Source organism: Myodes glareolus, chromosome 9, assembly GCF_982192425.1.
Source record: "Myodes glareolus chromosome 9, mMyoGla1.1, whole genome shotgun sequence".
In the NCBI taxonomy this organism is placed as follows: Eukaryota; Metazoa; Chordata; class Mammalia; order Rodentia; family Cricetidae; genus Myodes; species Myodes glareolus.
This window is the reverse complement of record NC_142034.1, coordinates 48,546,951-48,565,988: the sequence shown is the minus strand read 5'-3', so window position 1 is coordinate 48,565,988 and position 19,038 is coordinate 48,546,951. Positions and strand designations below refer to the sequence as shown.

The following is a 19,038-nucleotide window of genomic DNA, read 5'->3' as shown; positions in this document are numbered from 1 at the left end:
TGGCTTACCGGGCTGCAGACATGCAGTTTCACAAGTCTGGCTTTCTGAATTCTCCTTCTCTGTGATATTGCTGAGGTTTATTGCCTGCCTGCCGGCCAAAGGCAGGGTGGTTAAACCGATGAAATTGTTCTTGAGGGTTGTTTGTTTGTTTTTTAAAGTTTAGAAGGAATGTTCTAAGGAATAGAGAACTATTTAGTGTATTCCAGGTCTGCTTGTACCTGACTCTGTTGCAGCCTCAAAGTTGACTAAGAGTTGTAAGTTGACTGTGAGGAACTGTCGTGCCGCTGGAGAGTTGTCCATCTGGGGAAATGTTCTCACTTTGAGCTGCTGTGGAAAGTGTTCATCTGTCTGCCTAGGTCATCATCATGTTTATACCACTGATGACTCCACTTTTAGACTGTTGTGAATGGTGTATATTCTGAGATGCTACAAAAATAAAAGATTAAAAACAAGTATTTTAGTTATTTGTGGGGTACATGCCTTATAATCCCAGCATTTGGAAAGTAGAGGCAAGAGGATCATGGGTTCAAGGCCAGCCTTGACTACATGAAACCCTGTCTCAGAGGGGTAGGGGAGGAAAACCAAAAATCTCCAAGCATCCCTACTATTGGCTGCTTTTATCCATCTAAAATATTTTTTCTTGGGTTGGAGAAATGATTTAGTGGTTAGAGCAGTTGTTCCTCTTTTAGAGGACTCAGGATCAGTTCCCAGTCGTGGCTCATAACCATCTGCAACTCCAGTTCCAGGGGCCCCAAAGGCTGCTGCTGCCTCTTTTTTTTTTTTTTTTTTTTTCCAATTTTCTTCGAAGCTGAGGACTGAACCCAGGGCCTTGCACTTGCTAGGCAAGCACTCTACCACTGAGCTAAATCCCCAACCCCTAAAGGCTTCTTCTTACCTCAGAAGGCGTCATGCATGCACAGGATGCACACAATATACATGCAAACAAAACACCCATACACATAAAAGAAGTCTTTTAAAATTTAAACATTTTTTTCTTCTTGCTCCTGAAGTCCCACAGAAACCCAGAGGGCTCAAGTCATGCTCAGTAACAGCTTAGTTACTGTATTTTGCTTAGCAGCTGACAGAAGCTTGAAGGGTAAAATTGTACAACTTCATTTCACTTATAAGGCAGACTTAAAAAGTATAATTTCAGACTTCCACTATTTCAGTGGTCTATACTGCAGATACATTTCTAAGTAGACCACAGTTGTACCATGTAGCCATCCTATGCTACTTGAGATTGCAGGGGGAAATGAAAAAGTTTATTTTTAGCCATGACAATTTAGAATTTATGTCAGTTTAAATGATGAAGTTTTGAGATGAAGCAGACCCGTCATCTGCTCTGGTGACTGGAGGCCTTTGTTCTAGCGGTCTATTTTTAGGCAGTAAGGTGTTGGGCTCATAGCCATTTTCACCCCCAAAAAAGCTTCTGCTCGTAACTTGCTTTTCTGCATTACAACTTAAATTTAAAAATTGGTTTAAAGACATTTCTAACTCACCTTTCCCCACTGAAATGAGCCAAAGTTCCTCAAATTTCTTATTGTTGAGTTTCCATTGTGATCTTTCAATAAAATATTCTGTAAACAATAATTGTTTACAGAGCTGGGTCAAAATTAATACTGAGGCTACGATATCTCATTTTACAAGAATATGTACCCCAGATGACATATCAGGACATAGGACCTAATTCAAGCCCAGTTGGGAACAATTGAAGTAAAAATTGTTTTTACAAAGTAGGGTTCTAATAACTAAATCTATAAGTACATTAGAAAGATCATTTTGCAGTTGTCATAGTAATAATTGATCTGTGGGGAAAATTTCCAGTGGGAAATTTGAACCAGATATTGGCTGGGCTGTAACTTAGTGATACAGAGCGTGGAGTATATTTGTACACTGGGTTTAATCTCAAGTACTAGAAAACAGCAAGAACAGGGCATTTATATAGTTTCAGAGCATCTCTCCTTAGAGTAGTGACTTTCAAAGAGGTCTGTGGGATTTAAAGTGGAGAACTGCTCCCACTCCGTGAGCTCCTGATCTGATTGGTGTTTGTAGGACACAGGAGATCCTCTGTGTCTGTCACAACAAAAATAGGTACTAGGATCTAACTCACATCCTGACATGAAAGTAAAAGATGATTCGGGAACAATTCCAGATTGAGGAGACAAAGAAGACAGGACAGATAACTGAAATGGACAACCACACACTGGAGTGTGCATTCAGGCAAAATCGTGAAAGTGAATGTGGATTATATTCCAGTCCATATTGTAATATCGTGTGAACATTACATTTTCCCCAATTTTGGTAACTGTTAAGACTTGTTACCAAAAGGAAGGTTTCTGGGGTTTTTCGTTTTTTTGTTTTTAGCTTTTCCAGGCAGGGTTTAATAGCCTTAGCTATTCTGGAACTTGCTCTGTAGACCAGGCTGTTCTCAAATTCACAGAGACTCACCTGTCTCTGCCTCTTGAATGCTGGGATTAAAGATGTGCGCTACCACTGCCCAGCTAAAAGGAAGATTCTTGTTTGTAAAGTGTACATGCCAAGATATTAGGGTTCAGAAATGTTTCATAGCTACCTCCCAAATAGTTCAGAAAGCATGCAGAACCAAACACATAGGGAACTTGTTAATTGGCAGATCTGGGTGAAGGGTATAGCAGAGTCATTTTTATTAATCTTGTAATTCTTACAGGCCAGAAACGATTTCAAAATAATTTTTCTTGAAACTTAGCATCTCTGAGGGACTTTGAAATGCTGTAACGAATAGAGTACCACTTTCTTGATTAAAATGCTGTAATGGGTTCAAAGTCTCTTGGGTAACTGATCTTCCTTTGTTCCTTTTTGTTCTACTTGCATTTTGATTAGCTGTCACAGGGTATCTCTTGAGATCACAGCCAGCATTTAGTGCTAGGCATGTGAACATAGGAAGCTAGAAACAAGGTGGGGTGGTTTTATTTGTCTTTGAGACAGTTTTCATGCATCAGGCCAGCCTTTGAAATCACTGTTTAGTGGAGGATTACTTTTAATTTCTGATCCTTCTACTTCCCAAAGGTATACACTCTTTTATCCCGGGCTTTGTGCATGCTAGGCAATAACTTCTCCCATTCCCCTTTTTTGATACATTGTCATAGAGTCCAACTATGGGTTTGAGACTATCTTGACTCTGATGTTCTCATTTCTGAGAGCTCGGGTTATAGGTTTGCATTACCATACTCAACCTGTACATTTTTAAATGTACTTAGCAATAAGTACTTCTGTCATAAAGTTTTAGTATGAATTTGGTCTCCTCCTCCTTCTCCTTCTCCTTCTCTCTCTCTCTCTCTCTCTCTCTCTCTCTCTCTCTCTCTTTTTTTTTTCTTCAAAAAGATAGAGTTTCTCTTTGTAGCTCTGACTGTCCTGGAACTCACTTTATAGACCCAGCTGGCTTCAAACTCATAGATAACCACCTGCCTCTGCCTCCCTTTTGCTGGGACTAAAGGCGTGCACCACTACTGCTTGGCTGAATTTGGTTTCTTTAATTGATAATTTAATACAAGAACCATTTGAGTTCATACTTCTGGAGTAAGTATGATAGTTTGTGTCTTTCAAGGAATTTGTTTCATCTAGTGGTGAGGTTCTATAGTAAGAGTTGTTTATAAATAATTTTTTCTTGGGACTAGGGATGTGGGTAAATTGGTAGAATGCATGCATGAATCTCTGGGTTCAATCCTCAGCCCACAGCACTGAATAGACTCAGCATGGTCATACATACTTGTAATCCTAACACTGGGGGTGAGGTGGGGGCTGGAGGCAGGAAGATCAGAAGTTCAAGGTTAGCCTAGGCTACACAGAAAGTTGGAGACTAGCTCGAACCTAGAGAAAGTCTCAGTCTCTTTCTCTCCACCCAGTTTCCCCCTCCCTCTCTCCTTTCTGTGCCCCCTTTTCTGTCTGTAAGTTCTGTGATGTTGTTAAATCTTTCAAGCCTGGTAATCTAATCCTAATTATTTTCTTCTTGAGTTTTATTTTTTTTCTTAATTTGCTTTGCAGATCCTAAGTGCTTCATCTTCTCGACTCTCACCTGTCCTAAAGCTGGGAAGACACTTAGTGCAGTATACACCGACAGCTGTAGGACTTCCTGCAGTTCGTTCATTCTTCTTTGATTTTTTTAGACAGTTTCAAGAATTTCAACATTAGAAGGCAGTTCCCATGCTAACTAATCTTTGATTGACTGACAGCAATCCGATGTCTTTTTTTACATCTCAAGTTATTTAGAATAATCAGAAGAAATGACTTAGATCACTTTTACCCTTCTACCAGTTCACCTCATTTTCTTTTCATTCCTTCAGAGCAGTTCCCTATGTAGCCCTGACCGTCTGGAACAAACTCTGTTGACCAGGCTGACTTCGGACTCACAGAGATCCACCTGTCTCTGCCTTCCAGATTAAAGGCGCGCACCACCTCTGCCTTGCATAGAGCAGTTCACAGCACAAGTTCAGGCAGGATCCTGTCAATTTTTCCAAGACAGGGTTTCTCTATGTATCTTTGAAGCCTGTCATGGAACTTGCTCTGTAGACCATACTGTTCTTGAACTCACAAGAGATCTGCCTCCCAAGTGCTAGAATTAAAGGCATGAGCCACCACCTCCTAATGATTCTCTGTGTTTTTTGTTTGTTTGTTTTAAAAAATGTAGTGCTGGGGGTATTTATATGCCTTTTTTTTGTTATTTTTCAAAGATTTATTTATTTTTGTTTTGAATATTTTTTTGTTTGTATGCATATACACATGTTTATACAACTCCTGTGAAGGCCAGAATAGAAAGTCAGATAACTCCCTTGAAATGGGAGTTAGAGGTGTTATGAGCTACCATTTGAGCTCGGAAATGGAACCTGAGCTCCCTGTAAGACAAGCAAGTACTCTAAAACCATCTTTGCAGGCCCTACCTTTTTGTTGTTGGCTAATGCCTGTTCTAAAACTAAGTGGCCTTCACATTCTGTATGTGATAGATAGGGCTTGTCCTCTTTGATCGCTTTCCAAATTTGTACAATTTTAAGCACTAGAAAACTAAATGATTTATTTATTTATTTGCTTTTTTTCTTTCTCTCTTTTTCTTTTTCTTTTAATGACTAAGTCTCACTATGTGACTCTGACTGGTCTGGAACTTATTATGTAGGCCAGACTGTTCTTGAACTCACAGACATCTTCCTGCATCTGCCTCCTGAGTGCTTGGATTAAAGGCATGTGTCACTGCCTAGCAGATTTTTTTTATTAAATTTTTAAAAAGTTGCTTGTGCATGTTTATGTGCATCGTGAGGGTGTAGAAGTCAGAGAACAGCTTCCATGGGATCTAGTTATTGAACTCAAGCCTTCATTTTCTGAACCGTTTTGTCAGCCCAGATTATTTTTTTAGGTTGTCTTGGGCTTTTTTTTCCCCATTATTTGCTTAATTTGTGCAACTTTGTTATTGTTATTTGTAACTTAATATTTGTTTGCTTATGTTTTCATGAGTGATGCTTATAATCACTCTTCATTTGTCTGATGTTTTTCCAAGGTGGTATAGCTGTATGCTGGGGAAGAAATGCAGTCTGGCTCCTCTGAAGGAAGAGCTCAGAATCCAAGGGGTAAGCTTTGTCATTGTCATCCAGGTGTGTCTTCTTAGGGTGTAGTCTGAGTAGGGCAGCTTTCTTTATACCATAAAGCTAATTATGATTTTTAAGTTTTTTTAAACATGTATTTATGTTGTACTAATGTTTTGTCTGAAGATATATGGGTGCCCACAAAGGTCAGGAGAAGTCAGATCCTTTTCTGGAGTTATGAATGGTTGTAATCCAACATGTGGATTCTAGGAACCACGCTGGGTCTTTTGCAAGAGTGAGAATTGCTCTTAATTGCTGAGCCATCTCTCTAGTCCAATATTTCTTGTTACAGATATTAAAAACTACAAAGTAGTCCAGGTGGTGGTGGTGCATGCCTTTATTCCTAGCATTTGGGAGGCAGAGACAGGTGGATCTCTGAGTTCGAGGCTAGCCTGGTCTACAGAGTAAGTTCCAGGACAGACTCCAAAGATACACAGAGAAACCCTGTCTTGAAAAAACAAAACAAAAAAACCCCTACAAAGTAGTTTTTATTTATTTATTTTTTATTGAAATCTGATACATGAAAAAAAGATTACCCAGCTGCTTATGGCCATACTTTGGTTGGCTCTTGTACTTAAAGAAGTAAACAAAGGGGGCTGGAGAGATGGCTCAGAGGTTAAGAGCATTGCCTGCTCTTCCAAAGGTCCTGAGTTCAATTCCCAGCAACCACATGGTGGCTCACAACCATCTGTAATGGGGTCTGGTGCCCTCTTCTGGCCTGCAGACATACACACAGACAGAATATTGTATACATAATAAATAAATAAGTAAATATTTTAAAAAAAAAAGAAGTAAACAAAGACTAAACATGGTATATGCCTTTAATCCCCACACTCAGGAGGCAGAAGCAGGTAGTTTGAGTTTGAGGCCATCCTGGTCTTCATAACAAGTTCAAGGTAAGCCAGGGCTACCTAGTGAGACCCTGTCTCAAAACAGCAGTAAACACAGCCTTAGGAGTGGTGAGTGCTTGTCTGGCATACTTGAGGCCCTGCACTCAACCTCAGCACTGCCAGGGCTGTCCACATCTGTAATTCCAGCCTCTGGGAGGTAGAAGCAAGAGGATTGTAAGTTGGAGGCCACTTTGGCCCAGGTAGCCAAGTCTTGTGTTAAAGAAATAAATAAAAACTATGTAAACCATTTTATAGTGACTTCAGAGAACTGTTTGAGGTGTTTGTTATTTAACCTATGAGACATCTATAATAGTTTATGAGAGGTAAAAATTCTGTATATAGATAATTTTTTGATATCTGACAACTGTATATACCTTTATTTTTTATTTATTTATTTTTTAAATATTGTTTGGCTGGACAGTAGTCGTGCACGCCTTTATTCCAACATCCAGGATGCAGAGGCAGGCAGCTTTCATGAGTTCAAGGCCAGCCTGGTCTACAGAGCAAGTTTCAGGACAGGTTCCAGAGCTACACAGAAAAACCCTGTCTTGAAAAACCAAACCCACCAAAGAAAATACTGATTGTTAACTAACAAAAACAAAACAAAACAAAAAACCTCAGTAAGAGTCAGCAGCCAGGAACATTACTAGAAAGGCTTCAGTTTGAAGGTGGGCATGGTGGAATGCAGTGGTTGAGGTGGGGGATCAGGAACTCGAGGTCACCCTTTGCTCCCTCAGATCCCCTCTCAAAACAAATAAAATTTCCATGCGAGATTTTGTTTTTACTGGTTTCAGGTTCGTAAAGTCACCTTCACGGAGTTCTGTCAAGGCCGGACAATGAGATGGGCCTTAGCTTGGAGTTTTTATGATGATGTCACAGTACCAGTAAGTAAAGACTTGATTTGGCTTCTCCAAATGCTTAGCACATGATAAGTTTCCACAGAACATAATTGAACTAAATTGTACTGTCCTGTTTTCCGTTTGGAGAATTTCCATTTTTCCAAATGTTTATGGAAAAGTGGAAAATGTTTATAAACAAGAGCCCACCCTAGCATCTTTTAGAAGTTAGAAGTGTAGGCAGCATAGTCTGTAGAAACACCTGGCCATTGTAACTTCTGGTGGTCATTCTTTGGTCTGTTTGTCTGCCTGGCCACTGCTGCTTTCTTAAGCTGCTAGAGAGCTGCCATTGTGGTTGCAATCATTTTTCTTTCTCCTGTTCTGATTTCTCATTGCTGGGGCTTGAACCCTGTGTCTCAACCATTGTAGGCAAATGTTATACCCAAGTTATACTCCTAGCTCCCTGGTTATATCTTTTTTGAGTTTAATACCTAAGGTTTTTGCTGACCTCAGGAAAAAGCTCTGACTTGTCTTTTATAATTACCACTAGAAAAATGGGTATGGGTAGCATGTGCTTGGAGCGCAGAGGCAAAAGAATTCTGAGTTTGAGGCCAATCTGAAGTAGTACCAAGGAGATTGCCTCAAAAAGAGCTGTAAATGTGGCTCGGTGGTTAAGAGTGCTTTCTGCTCTATCAGAGTGCCATAGTTCACATCTTAGCCTATCTGACAGCTCACAGCACCTGTGACTCCAGCTCCAGGGGCTCCAGCACCCTCCTCTGCCCACCATCGGTATCTCTCTGTGTGTGCATACACACACGCGCACACACACACACACACATCTTATAATTTGTTTCCAAATCTCTTTGTTCTTTGTACTATTGTATTTACAAAGAAAGGTTTCTGAGGCTAGAAATGGTGGCACACAGCCATAAGCCCAGCACTCAGGAGGCTAAGGCAGAACATTGAGAGTTCTGGGCTATATAGTGAGGTGCGTGCTCATGCTCGCTCTCTCTCTCTCTCTCTCTCTCTCTCTCTTTCTCTCGCTCTCTTTCTCTCTCTCTCTCTCTCTCTCTCACACACACACACACACACATACACACACAAAACAAAACAAGCCGACTTGTTTTCTGAATGCCCCTGGGAAGTACTGATAGAATGGTCTGTGTTTGTTCACACATCTCCCTGCAAGAGTGGTCTGCTTGTTGAACTAGAGACACACTTTCTAACCTCTGCTCGACTGCCCAGCTCTTTCTTCTCGTGGTGTGTGAGGAGGCTAGTACTGACTCCTGCAGGTCTCTGTGCCCATATAGCAGGCTTGTTCTGGGGCTGCCTCTTCCAAGGACTTGGGCATTAATTTTGGGTCTCCAGAGCTCTACTCAATGTTGCTGTCTTTGAGTCTTTGTTGCTATAGACAGAGAGGTATATAGATGTGTGTGGGAGCACTAAGAAATGATTTGCAGATGTTGCCTTGTTTTTGAAAACATGAGGGTTAGATTTGAAGCTGAACCAGTTCTTCCTCACAACTAGATGTACTGCAGAATTGAAATTGCTCTTACAGAGTACCCTTTCCATGGATGCCTAGATTGGCTTTGGGACTGTGCAGGAGGGTACCCAGGGGTTAATGTTTAATTTGATCACTAGTTTAAAAGATGCCTTTGCTTTCCATAGCTCCCTCCTCCTCCAAATATTATCCTGTTGTTTTCTAGACTACTAGGACCTACACAGCAGATGGTTGAAATCATTAGCAGTGCCCTTAGCTATCCCTGTGCAGGCACAAGCAGCTGTGGGAAATGGGAACTGCACCTGCTTCCAAGAGTGTCTTCTTAACCTGCTGCCCACATTTTTTGACACAGCTGGGAAGAACTGATAATGGGCTCTGATACTCCCCATAACAACCCAGAGACATTTTCCTTTGCCCTCTTGGATGAGTCATCACAGACTCTTAGTGTTAAAGGACAGTATCTTTCAAAGTCAATTTAGTTTTATTTTTTTCTTTCAAAATCAACTTACTTAGAAAAGGAATCTCTGAGCCTCCCTCTTTCCTTTTTAGGATATCTTGTAGCTCTGCATAGTTTCTAGCCATCAAGGAATGTTGTCTAAGAGACTGAGTTCCTCCCATGCTACAGAGTGCTCCCCCTCCACTGTAGTCATCCCTAAGCTGCTAATAATGCATTCCCCAGTGTTCCATTAAATGCATTTAAACTGCTGGTGTATGTGTTGGGGAGGTGGAGTGGGAGAGAGAGTGATAGCTTCTGATTTGTAGTAACCCAGCAACAGTTTCTTAGCACTGATGCCCTAGATTGGCGACTGCTTTCCTTGTGGGTAGATCCAGGTTACTCTGGAGATTTTAGGTTGACCTTCCTCTTGGTTCCCCTTCCTTCTTCTCAGACTCCTCAGTCACCATTTTTCTGGACAGCTCACCTGACGTTCCTCTCTTGCTCCTGGTGGGGATCTGGCAGGCGGAGAATGCTGTTTCAGTCAAGGAGAGGAAGATACTGAATAGAGCTGGTTAAGCAGAAATATTGACCTACTTCCCCACCCCCACCCTGCCATTTATCATGATGTGCAAGTTTCTATGGCAACTTCTGTTTTCACTTATGTGAGGCCTACTGACTTGTTTCTGTTGGTGCTGAATGCTGAAAATTCTAATTTAAGCAATTCTAGTGCCTACATGGAGCTTACTTCTGTTGTCTGCACTCATTTTAGCAACAGAAAGACTTATCTAATGTTGGTAGAATTTTTGTGCCATCGTTTCTGACCAATGAGGACATGGGGAAGTAGTAAGTTTTCCACAGGATGCTGATAGGTCACTTTTAGAGCCCCCTCTCCCAGTTCTCTAAGTCTTCAGGTCTGTTTTGCTTTCAGGAAGTTGAAGTTGGTTGAAGAGTTGGGTAGAGGGTGACACACTGTAGGCGGAGACTGCTCATACATTTCCCAGCCACCCAGATCTGCAACTTTATTAACTACAACACTGTTTGGCCAATAACTTGGATATTTCTAGCTAGCTCTTACATCTTAAATTAAAATTAAATTTCTTTTAATCTATGTATTGCCATAAGCTGTGGCTTACCGGAAAGGTTCCGGGCCCTTCTCCTTCGGCAGCTACATGGTGTCTCTCTGACTCTGCCTACTTTATATCTCTGCTTAGATATTCTGCTTGACTTTCCTCTGCTAAGCCATTGGTCGAAACAGCTTTATTTTTTAGTCACTAAAATACAGAAGGACATCCCACATAATCTCCCCGGTTTTTTTTGACGGCTTCAACTTTAATATAGTAAAATTACATATAACAAAACAAGTTCAAGCAAGAATTATAGTACAATATTTAGTCTCTTTGTATCTGGCAAAATTAAAGAAAATATACTATCACCTATTTTATCTTTGTGAGTCTAAAGTTTCATATTTAATTTACCTTTTATCATAATTAAGGCAAACTATCTGTCTTCAACTCTTCAAAGACCCCAGAAGGTTATAATATTACCTTAGTAAATAAGAAGTGCATTGTAAGCAGCTTCCAAAATTCTAGGATTGACAGAGACATCTCGCTGCCTGGACAGTCACCCAAAGTTCTTCTGTAATGTTGGGGCATCCATCTTCAGGCTAGTATCCAGCACACTTTTTCATGAAGCAGGAAATTTGAAAGGCTGTTTTGCCTATCTTGACAGTTTGTCAGTCACTTTCTTCTGTATCCTGCAGAATGTCTGGCAGGAACCCTGAAGGACCATCCTGTCTTTTGGAATGTTCAGCAGTCATTTTTCTGTGGGTCCTGCATGTCCAGTTTACACAGCATGCCATCAAGCAGTCAAGACAAGAGTAGTTTCTTGCCCAAATGGTTAGCCTTGTCAAATTGAAGGCAAATTCCATAACGAGTTTGTTCAATGCCCATCAACCTCTCTGAAGTAATTGGTGCTGCCAGAAGCAAACATGTCTCGTTGAGAAAAGTCTAAATACTTAAAATATTTTAAATGCCAGGCCATATTACATAGGTCTGCTGAAAATTCCTTTATTTCTAGAAAACCTAACTAACATGACTGTAAGTTTGACTATTATAAAGAATTATCTATTAATTTGTAATTTTAAATCATACATTACATTTTAAATGAACTGCACAAACACAATACAAAACAAGAGCAAAAATACATATTTATAGTATAATAAATTGACTTTAAATTTGTATCAATAGACCAAGATCCATGCCGATGCAAAGTATTCATCTCTATAACACATAACTGTAGTAAATAGTGTACTCTAGATGTGAGCATTGCTCAGGAACCCTGGTTCATAAAGAATTCACAAGGCTGATAGATGGCTCAGTGGTTGTACTTGCTTATTGCTCTCTTAGAGGACCTGAGTTTGGTTCCCAAGCACCCATGTGTCCATTCACAAACCACCTGGAAGTCCAATTTCAGGGAATCCCATACCTTCTTTCATTCTCCATGGGCACAAGACATGCATGTGGAGGCACATACATACATGCTGGCTAAATATTGACATAAAATTAAAAATCTTAAAATAATCCCCATTTTTCAAGAGATTTTCTTATCCTGGACTTCTCTGTCCATCATATTAACAGGAGGCTTTTGGGGGGCTAGAAGGGAGGGGTCAAAATAACTATTTGTGGGTGTTGTCTGTTTTCTAACTGTACTTCATAGATTTTTTAAAAGATTTATATTTTTAATTATGCGTATGATAGGGGGTTATGTGCACATTAGGGAATGTGCTCATAAAGGTCAGAGGGGTTAGATACCCAGGGACTGAAGTTACAGGCACCTGTAAGCTTCCTAAGGTAGGGTATTGAACTCTAGTCCTTAGAAAGAGTAGTACCTGCTTTTAACTTATAAGTTGTCTCTCCAGCCCTAGATCCCTCCCAAAGAGACAGAAGTCTTACTGTGTAGCCTTAGCTGCTCGGAAGCTCACTATATTGATAGACTGACCTTGCCTCCTGAGTGCTGGGATTTAAAGGGATTTATCACTGTTGTTCTGTTTGGATTTTCTTTCTTAGTAAAATATTTTATTTATTGAGATTGGAGAGATAGTTCAGCAGTTAAGACCACTTATTGCTCTTTTCAAGGTCTTGGATTTGGTTCCTAGCACCCATATGAGGTGGCTTACAACTGTCTTAGAACTCCAGTTTCAAATTATCTGATGCCCTCTGGCCTCCTAAGCATCTGCATGCACAAACTCACATAGGCGCTCATGCACGCGTGTAAACACACACACATACACTTGTAAAGAAGTCAGAGGAAAACTTGCCGGAGCCAGTCTTCTCCTTGCACTTTGAGGAATCCCCAGACTGAATTCAGACTGTCAAGCTTGTCAAGAACACACTGAGTCGACCTGACATCCCCCTTCATAGATTTTCAAGCCAGACAGCTGAGAAATTCTAAGTGTATGTCAGAGGATTGACAGTAACAAAGTATGAACCTTTCTGTGGTAATAAAGAAACCAGAAACTTCAGATTCTTATGTGTTAGTTTTGTAGCAAAGCAAAACACAGCTGAAACAATGTATATAATAATTGTGGCAGGGCAGTGGTAGTGCACACCCTTAATCCCAGTACTCAGGAGGCAGAGGTAGGCAGATCCCTGTGAGTTCGAGGCCAGCATGGTCTACAGAACTAGTTCCAGGACAGCTAGGGCTACACAGAGAAACCCTGTCTCAAAAAATAAAAATTGTGTGCATGCATAAGTACTGAGATGAACGATAGGGACCAAAGCATTTCAGAGAAGGAAACACTTGGGGTTAATGTGGTCAGACATGACTTTAGGGACCTGTTTGTTTCCTTGACAGTTTGTCCCGAGGAAGAATTTGTTGGATGTTTAAAGGAATAGCTTAGGACTTACACTGAGTCACAGCCTTGTGAGTAGGACATTAATAGGTTTGGAAGCTTTGATGTACTGCCCATAGTTGTCACTGTAATTTGAGTACACATACTATCTCCTTTTCATTAAACCAGGAAACAGTTGTATGAATAGCAATACCAGCCCCTGGAGGCTGCAGAAAGTCAAGCCACAGTCTGATTTTCTAGCCCAGACTTTAATCACTTGGGTATTGATTCTGCTTACCAAGTCTCTTGTCTTTTCCTAAGCCTTGCCACCAATACCTCCTCCCTGATCAGTCTTTAATGAAGAATCTTGTTTAGGAATCATCCCAATAGCCTCTCTTCTGGGAAAATTAAAGTTCCCCTAAGGCCACCATTCTGGTCATAGTCCTACCTGTGGGCTAGACATGTAACTCAGTGATAGAATGCTTTCCAAGCATGCACGTAGTCCCATTCCTCACGTCACAAAAATAACAATAGTAGTATTTCTACAGGTATAAAATGCAGAATACAGATACAAAATTTCTAGAGTAGATATAGAACAATTTCTTTCTGCTGTATTGGAAGTTATATATTAAGGGGCTGGAGAGATGACCCAGAGGTTAAGAGTATTGGCCGCTCTTCCAGAGGTCCTGAGTTCAAGTCCCAGCACCCACATGGTAGCTCATAGCCATCTATAATGAGTTCTGGTGTGTACATACGCAGGCAGAACGCTGCATTCATAATAAATAAATAAATCTTAAAAAAAGAAAAATGTTATATAATAAATAGTAGAGAAGAGTGAGTAAATCTTTTTTTTTTTTAAATTAGTAAAGCAGTTTGGCTCCATCTCAGTATCTTTGTACTTTCCCACTCTTAAGATTCTCTTTCTCATGTGGTTGCCTCTGTGGCCATAAAATTTTTCAAGTTTTTTAGCAGCATATATGCCATGACCCTTTAATTGTTGGCACTGTCTAATATGGTAGGCAGGAGGATTGAGGATCCAAGGTCGTTTTTGAGAGTTTTGAGACCAGCCTGGCTGTGTGAGATCATGCCTCAGAAACAACAACAAGAAAAATCATTTCAGTTGTAATAAGATATAAAAGTGTCCTAGTGCCAGGGGCTTATGGGGTCGTTAACTATAAATTTCTTTAGGTTTTTTTTCTTTTTTGGTTTTGTTTTGTTTTTTTCAAGAAAGGGTTTCTCTGTGTAGCCCTGACTGTCTTGGAACTCACTCTGTAGACCAGGCTGCCCTCAGACTCAGATTCAACTGCCTCTGCCTCTCAAGTGCTGGCATTAAAGACCTGCATTTAGCAACCTACTGACCAGCTAAATGTAACTTTTTAAGAATACCATGTAGAAAACTTTAACTTTAAAGAAATAATTTAATTACTGTAGTGTTGTTTTAAGTGAAGCTTTAGTCCTTCTAGTGGATGGAGGAGTGTAACTTCCCTAAGTCCTTGGTTTCAAGTGTAGTGTTCTCATTGGTGCTGGTATCCTTCCTTCATCCCCTGCTGACAGGCAGTTACACTGCCTGGACCCAAGTTCTTCCACCCATTTGATTCTCAGTGGCTCTGATCCCTCCTGGCCTGTGATTTTGTAAGCTGCTGTATTTCAAGCCTCAGCTTGTGTTTCATTTGTTTATGGTCTCCCTTTGTATCTCTTTCTGACTTGAAACTAGAGGTGTGTAGGCTAGGCGGGCCTCAAGCTCACAGAAATCCGCCTTCCCTTGTCTCCCTGGTCATGGGATTCAAGGTGTGTAGCACTGCTGACCACTTAGCATAATTAAACTCAAACAGTCAGTTGAGTTTATGTTAGGCGTGTGCTTTACCACTGAGCTACATCTCTAATCAGCCTTTCTGTGCAATAGTAACAGTGGCAGTAGTTCTTAGTGCGGAAGCCAGAGGACTAGACTACCTCGGCTACCGTTCTTCAGCAGCCGTCTACCTTGCTTTTTGAGATAGGGCTTCTTATTGGTCTGTCGCTCACCAACTGAGTGAGGTTGGCTGGCTAGTGAGCCCCAGGGATAGTCCTGTCTTCACTGCCCCATTAAGGGATTGCAAATGTGCCACCAGGCTTTTTGTGTGTGTGTGTGTGTGTGTGTGTGTGTGTGTGTGTGTGTGTGTGTGTATGTGTGTGTATTCTTGAGATCAGGTGCACATCTTCAGGCTTGTATGATAAACACTTTATAAACTGGGGTGTCACCCCCGTCTATGTGCAATTCATTATGGGCCTGCTTGGGGTACCACAGATAGAAAAAGCATTTAGTGCTTGGAGAATGTCTATACTGGTAGCTGAGTAAAGTAAGGTGATGGGATTTGAAGGACTTTGTATTTGGAGTTTGAATCCCAATTCTGTCACTGCTAATGGTGACTCTGAGCTATGATGACATAAAGTGAAGAAACAGATGGATCTTCCTCCAGAGCTGTCTCCAACATTGGAAAGAACACGTGCATAGGCCTTTGTTTCATGCCCTGTACTTGGGAACAGAAACCCTGGAATTGTCCCTACTTGTGTCCATTATCATGCATTGTATTTAATTGTTGGGATAACTTTCTTCTTTTTTCTTTTAGTCACCTCCAAGTAAACGAAGAAAATTAGAAAAGCCACGGAAGCCCATTACATTTGTGGTGTTGGAGTCTGTGATGAAAGAATTATCCCTCAAAGCCTCATCTTTGGGCTCTGAGACAGTAGAAGGCATAGTAGTTGTGACAACATGGATAGAAAAAATTCTCACTGATCTGAAGGTGTGTAGCCAAGCATATTGATGAAGTGCTCATCCATAATGACTTTTATGGTTTTTTTAATTGAAGGAATTTGGTACGTAATGACAGATAATTATCTATAAAATTCTGCTTTTTGCTCCACATAGGTTCACCATAAACGGATTCCATGTCGAAAGGAAGAAGTTAGCCTTTTCCTGACAGCCATAGAAAACTCTTGGATTCATTTAAGGCGGAAGAAAAGAGAGCGAGTGAGACAACTGAGAGAGGTTCCCCGAGCTCCCGAGGATGTTATCCTAGCCTTGGAGGAGAGAAAGTCCACTTCCAAAGAGCTGAGTGGTAGCCAGGACGTGGCTCCGTGTTCCCAGGGGAGTGCCTTGTTTAGGCTTGCTGTTCCGGAAGGCCAGGCTGCCGCTCTCGGTGGCCACTGCCTCAGCCAGGAGTCACTTTGCCAGGAGGAAACTCTAGAAGCCATGGAGGATGAAAGGAGTGAGGAAAGGGGAGGGATGGAGGCCATGGAAAGTTGTAAAGGCTCTAGCAATGGAGCCCAAGACGGAGAGGCTTCTGAGAAGGCAGACCGCCTGGACGGAGCAGCTGCACGCTACCTGTTTAAGTGCCTAATCAACATTAAGAAGGAAGTAGATGGCGCCGTAGTTGAAATGCATTGGGTTGAGGGCCAGAACAGGGATTTGATGAATCAGCTTTGTACCTATATACGTAACCAAATGTTGAGGGTTGTTGGAGTAGTTAATTCTTAATTTCTTTTACGCTTAGGAAAGTGTCTGTATAAAGCTAAGGATATGGTGCAATGACCATATGTGCTTAGTGTGCAGAAGGTACCCTGGGTTGTGTCCCTAACATCTAACATCAGTACAAAAAGTTTATAAAATAACTTTGGAAGTGGAGCCTGTTGGGAAGCCAGAGGAATTTCACTACTGGTCCTTTAGTGACACCATGTGGAATCATGTTACGAAGCAAAAATTTAGTACACTTATCCCAGTACTTGAAGCCTGAGGCGGGATGACTGCTCTGAGTTTAAGCTCAGCCTATGCCATAGAGAAAGACACTTGTCTAAATAAAAAGAAAAAAGAAAAGCAGAAATGAATCCATTTTTAACCCTTCCCCTCTTAAAGTGATCTGGAGTTGTATGTATAGTACAGTGGCTCGGGAGGAATAATGACTATTACAGTAGCAGATAAACTCAGGAGGAGCTTGGACCCTTCTCCAGCAGTTTGTCTCAGCCTTGAACTGATTCCCTGAGGCCAGAGGTATTGTTTGTGACGTCTAGTCTGTCAGTGCTGCCTGGAACGCGTCCATCAATAGGGTTGATTGGTGAAGAGGGTATCAGTGTTGTGTTCTCCAATGGAGGCAATACAACAGAGCGCAGCCTGGGAGTGCTCAGAATTGCCTTCAAGACACCTGCTTTCTCAGGAACCTAGAGTTGTTGAGTCAGCCCTCAGGAAGGAGCTAGCCTCGTGATAGGTGGCCAGGATGTCAGGGAAAGACATCTTAGGTGAAGAGAGGACCAGTCTGGGAACACACGGGAAGAGCGCATTGCTCGGTTGCTACAGTTCTGACATTGCCTATTTCAGACCAGAATTGAGGAAACAAAGTCGGAGATGTGGCTGAGGCACATCAAAGTGTACCTATCCCCTCCTCCAGCCCACTGACAGTATTGTTCTTTGGTAATGTGCTGCTTTTTATTGACATGTGAAATGGAATATGTTTTGTTTTTAATACAAGACTTCAGAATTGAAAACTGTTGATTCTTTTTGAGTCCTGGAATTGAAATATTTTGTTGTGTTTGAGTTGAGTAAACAGTTGATATGACAAACAAGAAACTGGGGTCCTCTGTGTACGAGGTAGGGTGGTAGGGTGTGGGGGTGGATTGGTAGGTAGAGCACTCATCTACATCTGTGAAGGTCCTGGAACTCGCTTTGTAGACCAGGCTGGCCTTGCACTCAAAGAGATTTGCCTGCCTCTCTCTCTCAAGTGCTGGGATTGAAGTCTTGAGTCACCACTGCTCCTGGATTATATATTCAACACCAGAGAAAAACAGATATTGGTATGATGTAAGCAGATATTGGTATGGTGTAAACAGATATTGGTATGGTATGGCCTTCTATGTGGCCAGCTAATTTGTTGGCCAAATCCTACTTTTTTAGTGGCTTTTCTCTGTCTGCTTATCTGCTTATCCAAGGCCAGGGTAACAGTGTCTGAAACTCATTTCTAATGGGAATGCCGGGGTTTCGCGGATACTTCTGAAAGAGTCTCATTTTTGTTCTTTTCGTGTCTCAGAAACTGTCTTTTGTGCTGGATTCTTGACTGAGCAGCCTAGGGTTCTGTATGGACAGACTGGTGTGGAGCCTGAGCTCTTTGGACCCCATAAAGACTGGTGCTGAGTAGCTAAGTTCCCATTTTGAGGGGTGGCTATGATTAGATCAGAAAGCTGGCGCTGTGGCATAACTTAATGGCAGCTGGATCAGGCTGTTGGCAAAGTGTAAGAAAATTCAAATAATGCAGTGGGGTTGAAAATTGGGAAAGAACATAGAACCTTGGTCTTTCAAAGACTCCTAGGAGCGTGTTCTCCCTACCCCCTACCCCTGGAGATCTGTCTGTGACGTAGTGATCTAATCCTCCCATTCATCTGACAGCATGAAGAAACCAATGTTCAGTCAGGATCACAAACGGCACCCAGATTGGATCTAGGGCCTTAGATTGCCTGCATCCAGTAATTATGTCTGTGTTAGGGTATGTGTATGTGAATGCAGGTGCCTGCAGAGGGATCAGATCCCTTGGAGTTGAAGTTATAGGCAGTTGTGAGCTACCAGATTTGAATACTGGGAACCAAACTTGGGTCCTCTGCAAGAATAATACATGCTTTTAGCCACTGAGCCATCTCCCCAGCCATAGTTGCTATTTTTGAGTCATGGTCTTATGTAGCCTCAGACTTAGTGTGTAATTGAAGATGAATTTGATGTCCTTTTCCTCCAGTATCTCTATCTTGAGTGCTGGGATTACAGATCTGATTTATGTGGTACAAATGATCGATTAGTTGAGCCAAGGACTCCCTGTGTGCTAGACAGATGCTTTACCAACTGAACTACAACCACAATAAAATGATATTGAAATCATTTTTTCATTGAAAAATCTTTAAAGGGACATATTATATATGTGCTTTATA

The 19,038-nt window shown here is 41.4% G+C and overlaps 1 protein-coding gene across 1 annotated transcript in view; it reads left to right on the top strand.

Annotated features, from left to right (window-relative positions):
- Mettl16 (methyltransferase 16, RNA N6-adenosine) overlaps positions 1-17,613 on the top strand; it is a 45,572-nt gene extending 27,959 nt beyond the window's left edge. The window contains exons 7-10 of the mRNA XM_085695283.1: positions 5,522-5,591; positions 7,291-7,380; positions 15,705-15,878; positions 16,004-17,613. Of these exons, the coding sequence (XP_085551409.1) occupies positions 5,522-5,591; positions 7,291-7,380; positions 15,705-15,878; positions 16,004-16,612 (943 nt within the window). The 3' untranslated portion in view covers positions 16,613-17,613. The remainder of the gene's footprint in view (positions 1-5,521; positions 5,592-7,290; positions 7,381-15,704; positions 15,879-16,003) is intronic.
- The last annotated feature ends 1,425 nt before the right edge of the window (positions 17,614-19,038 follow it).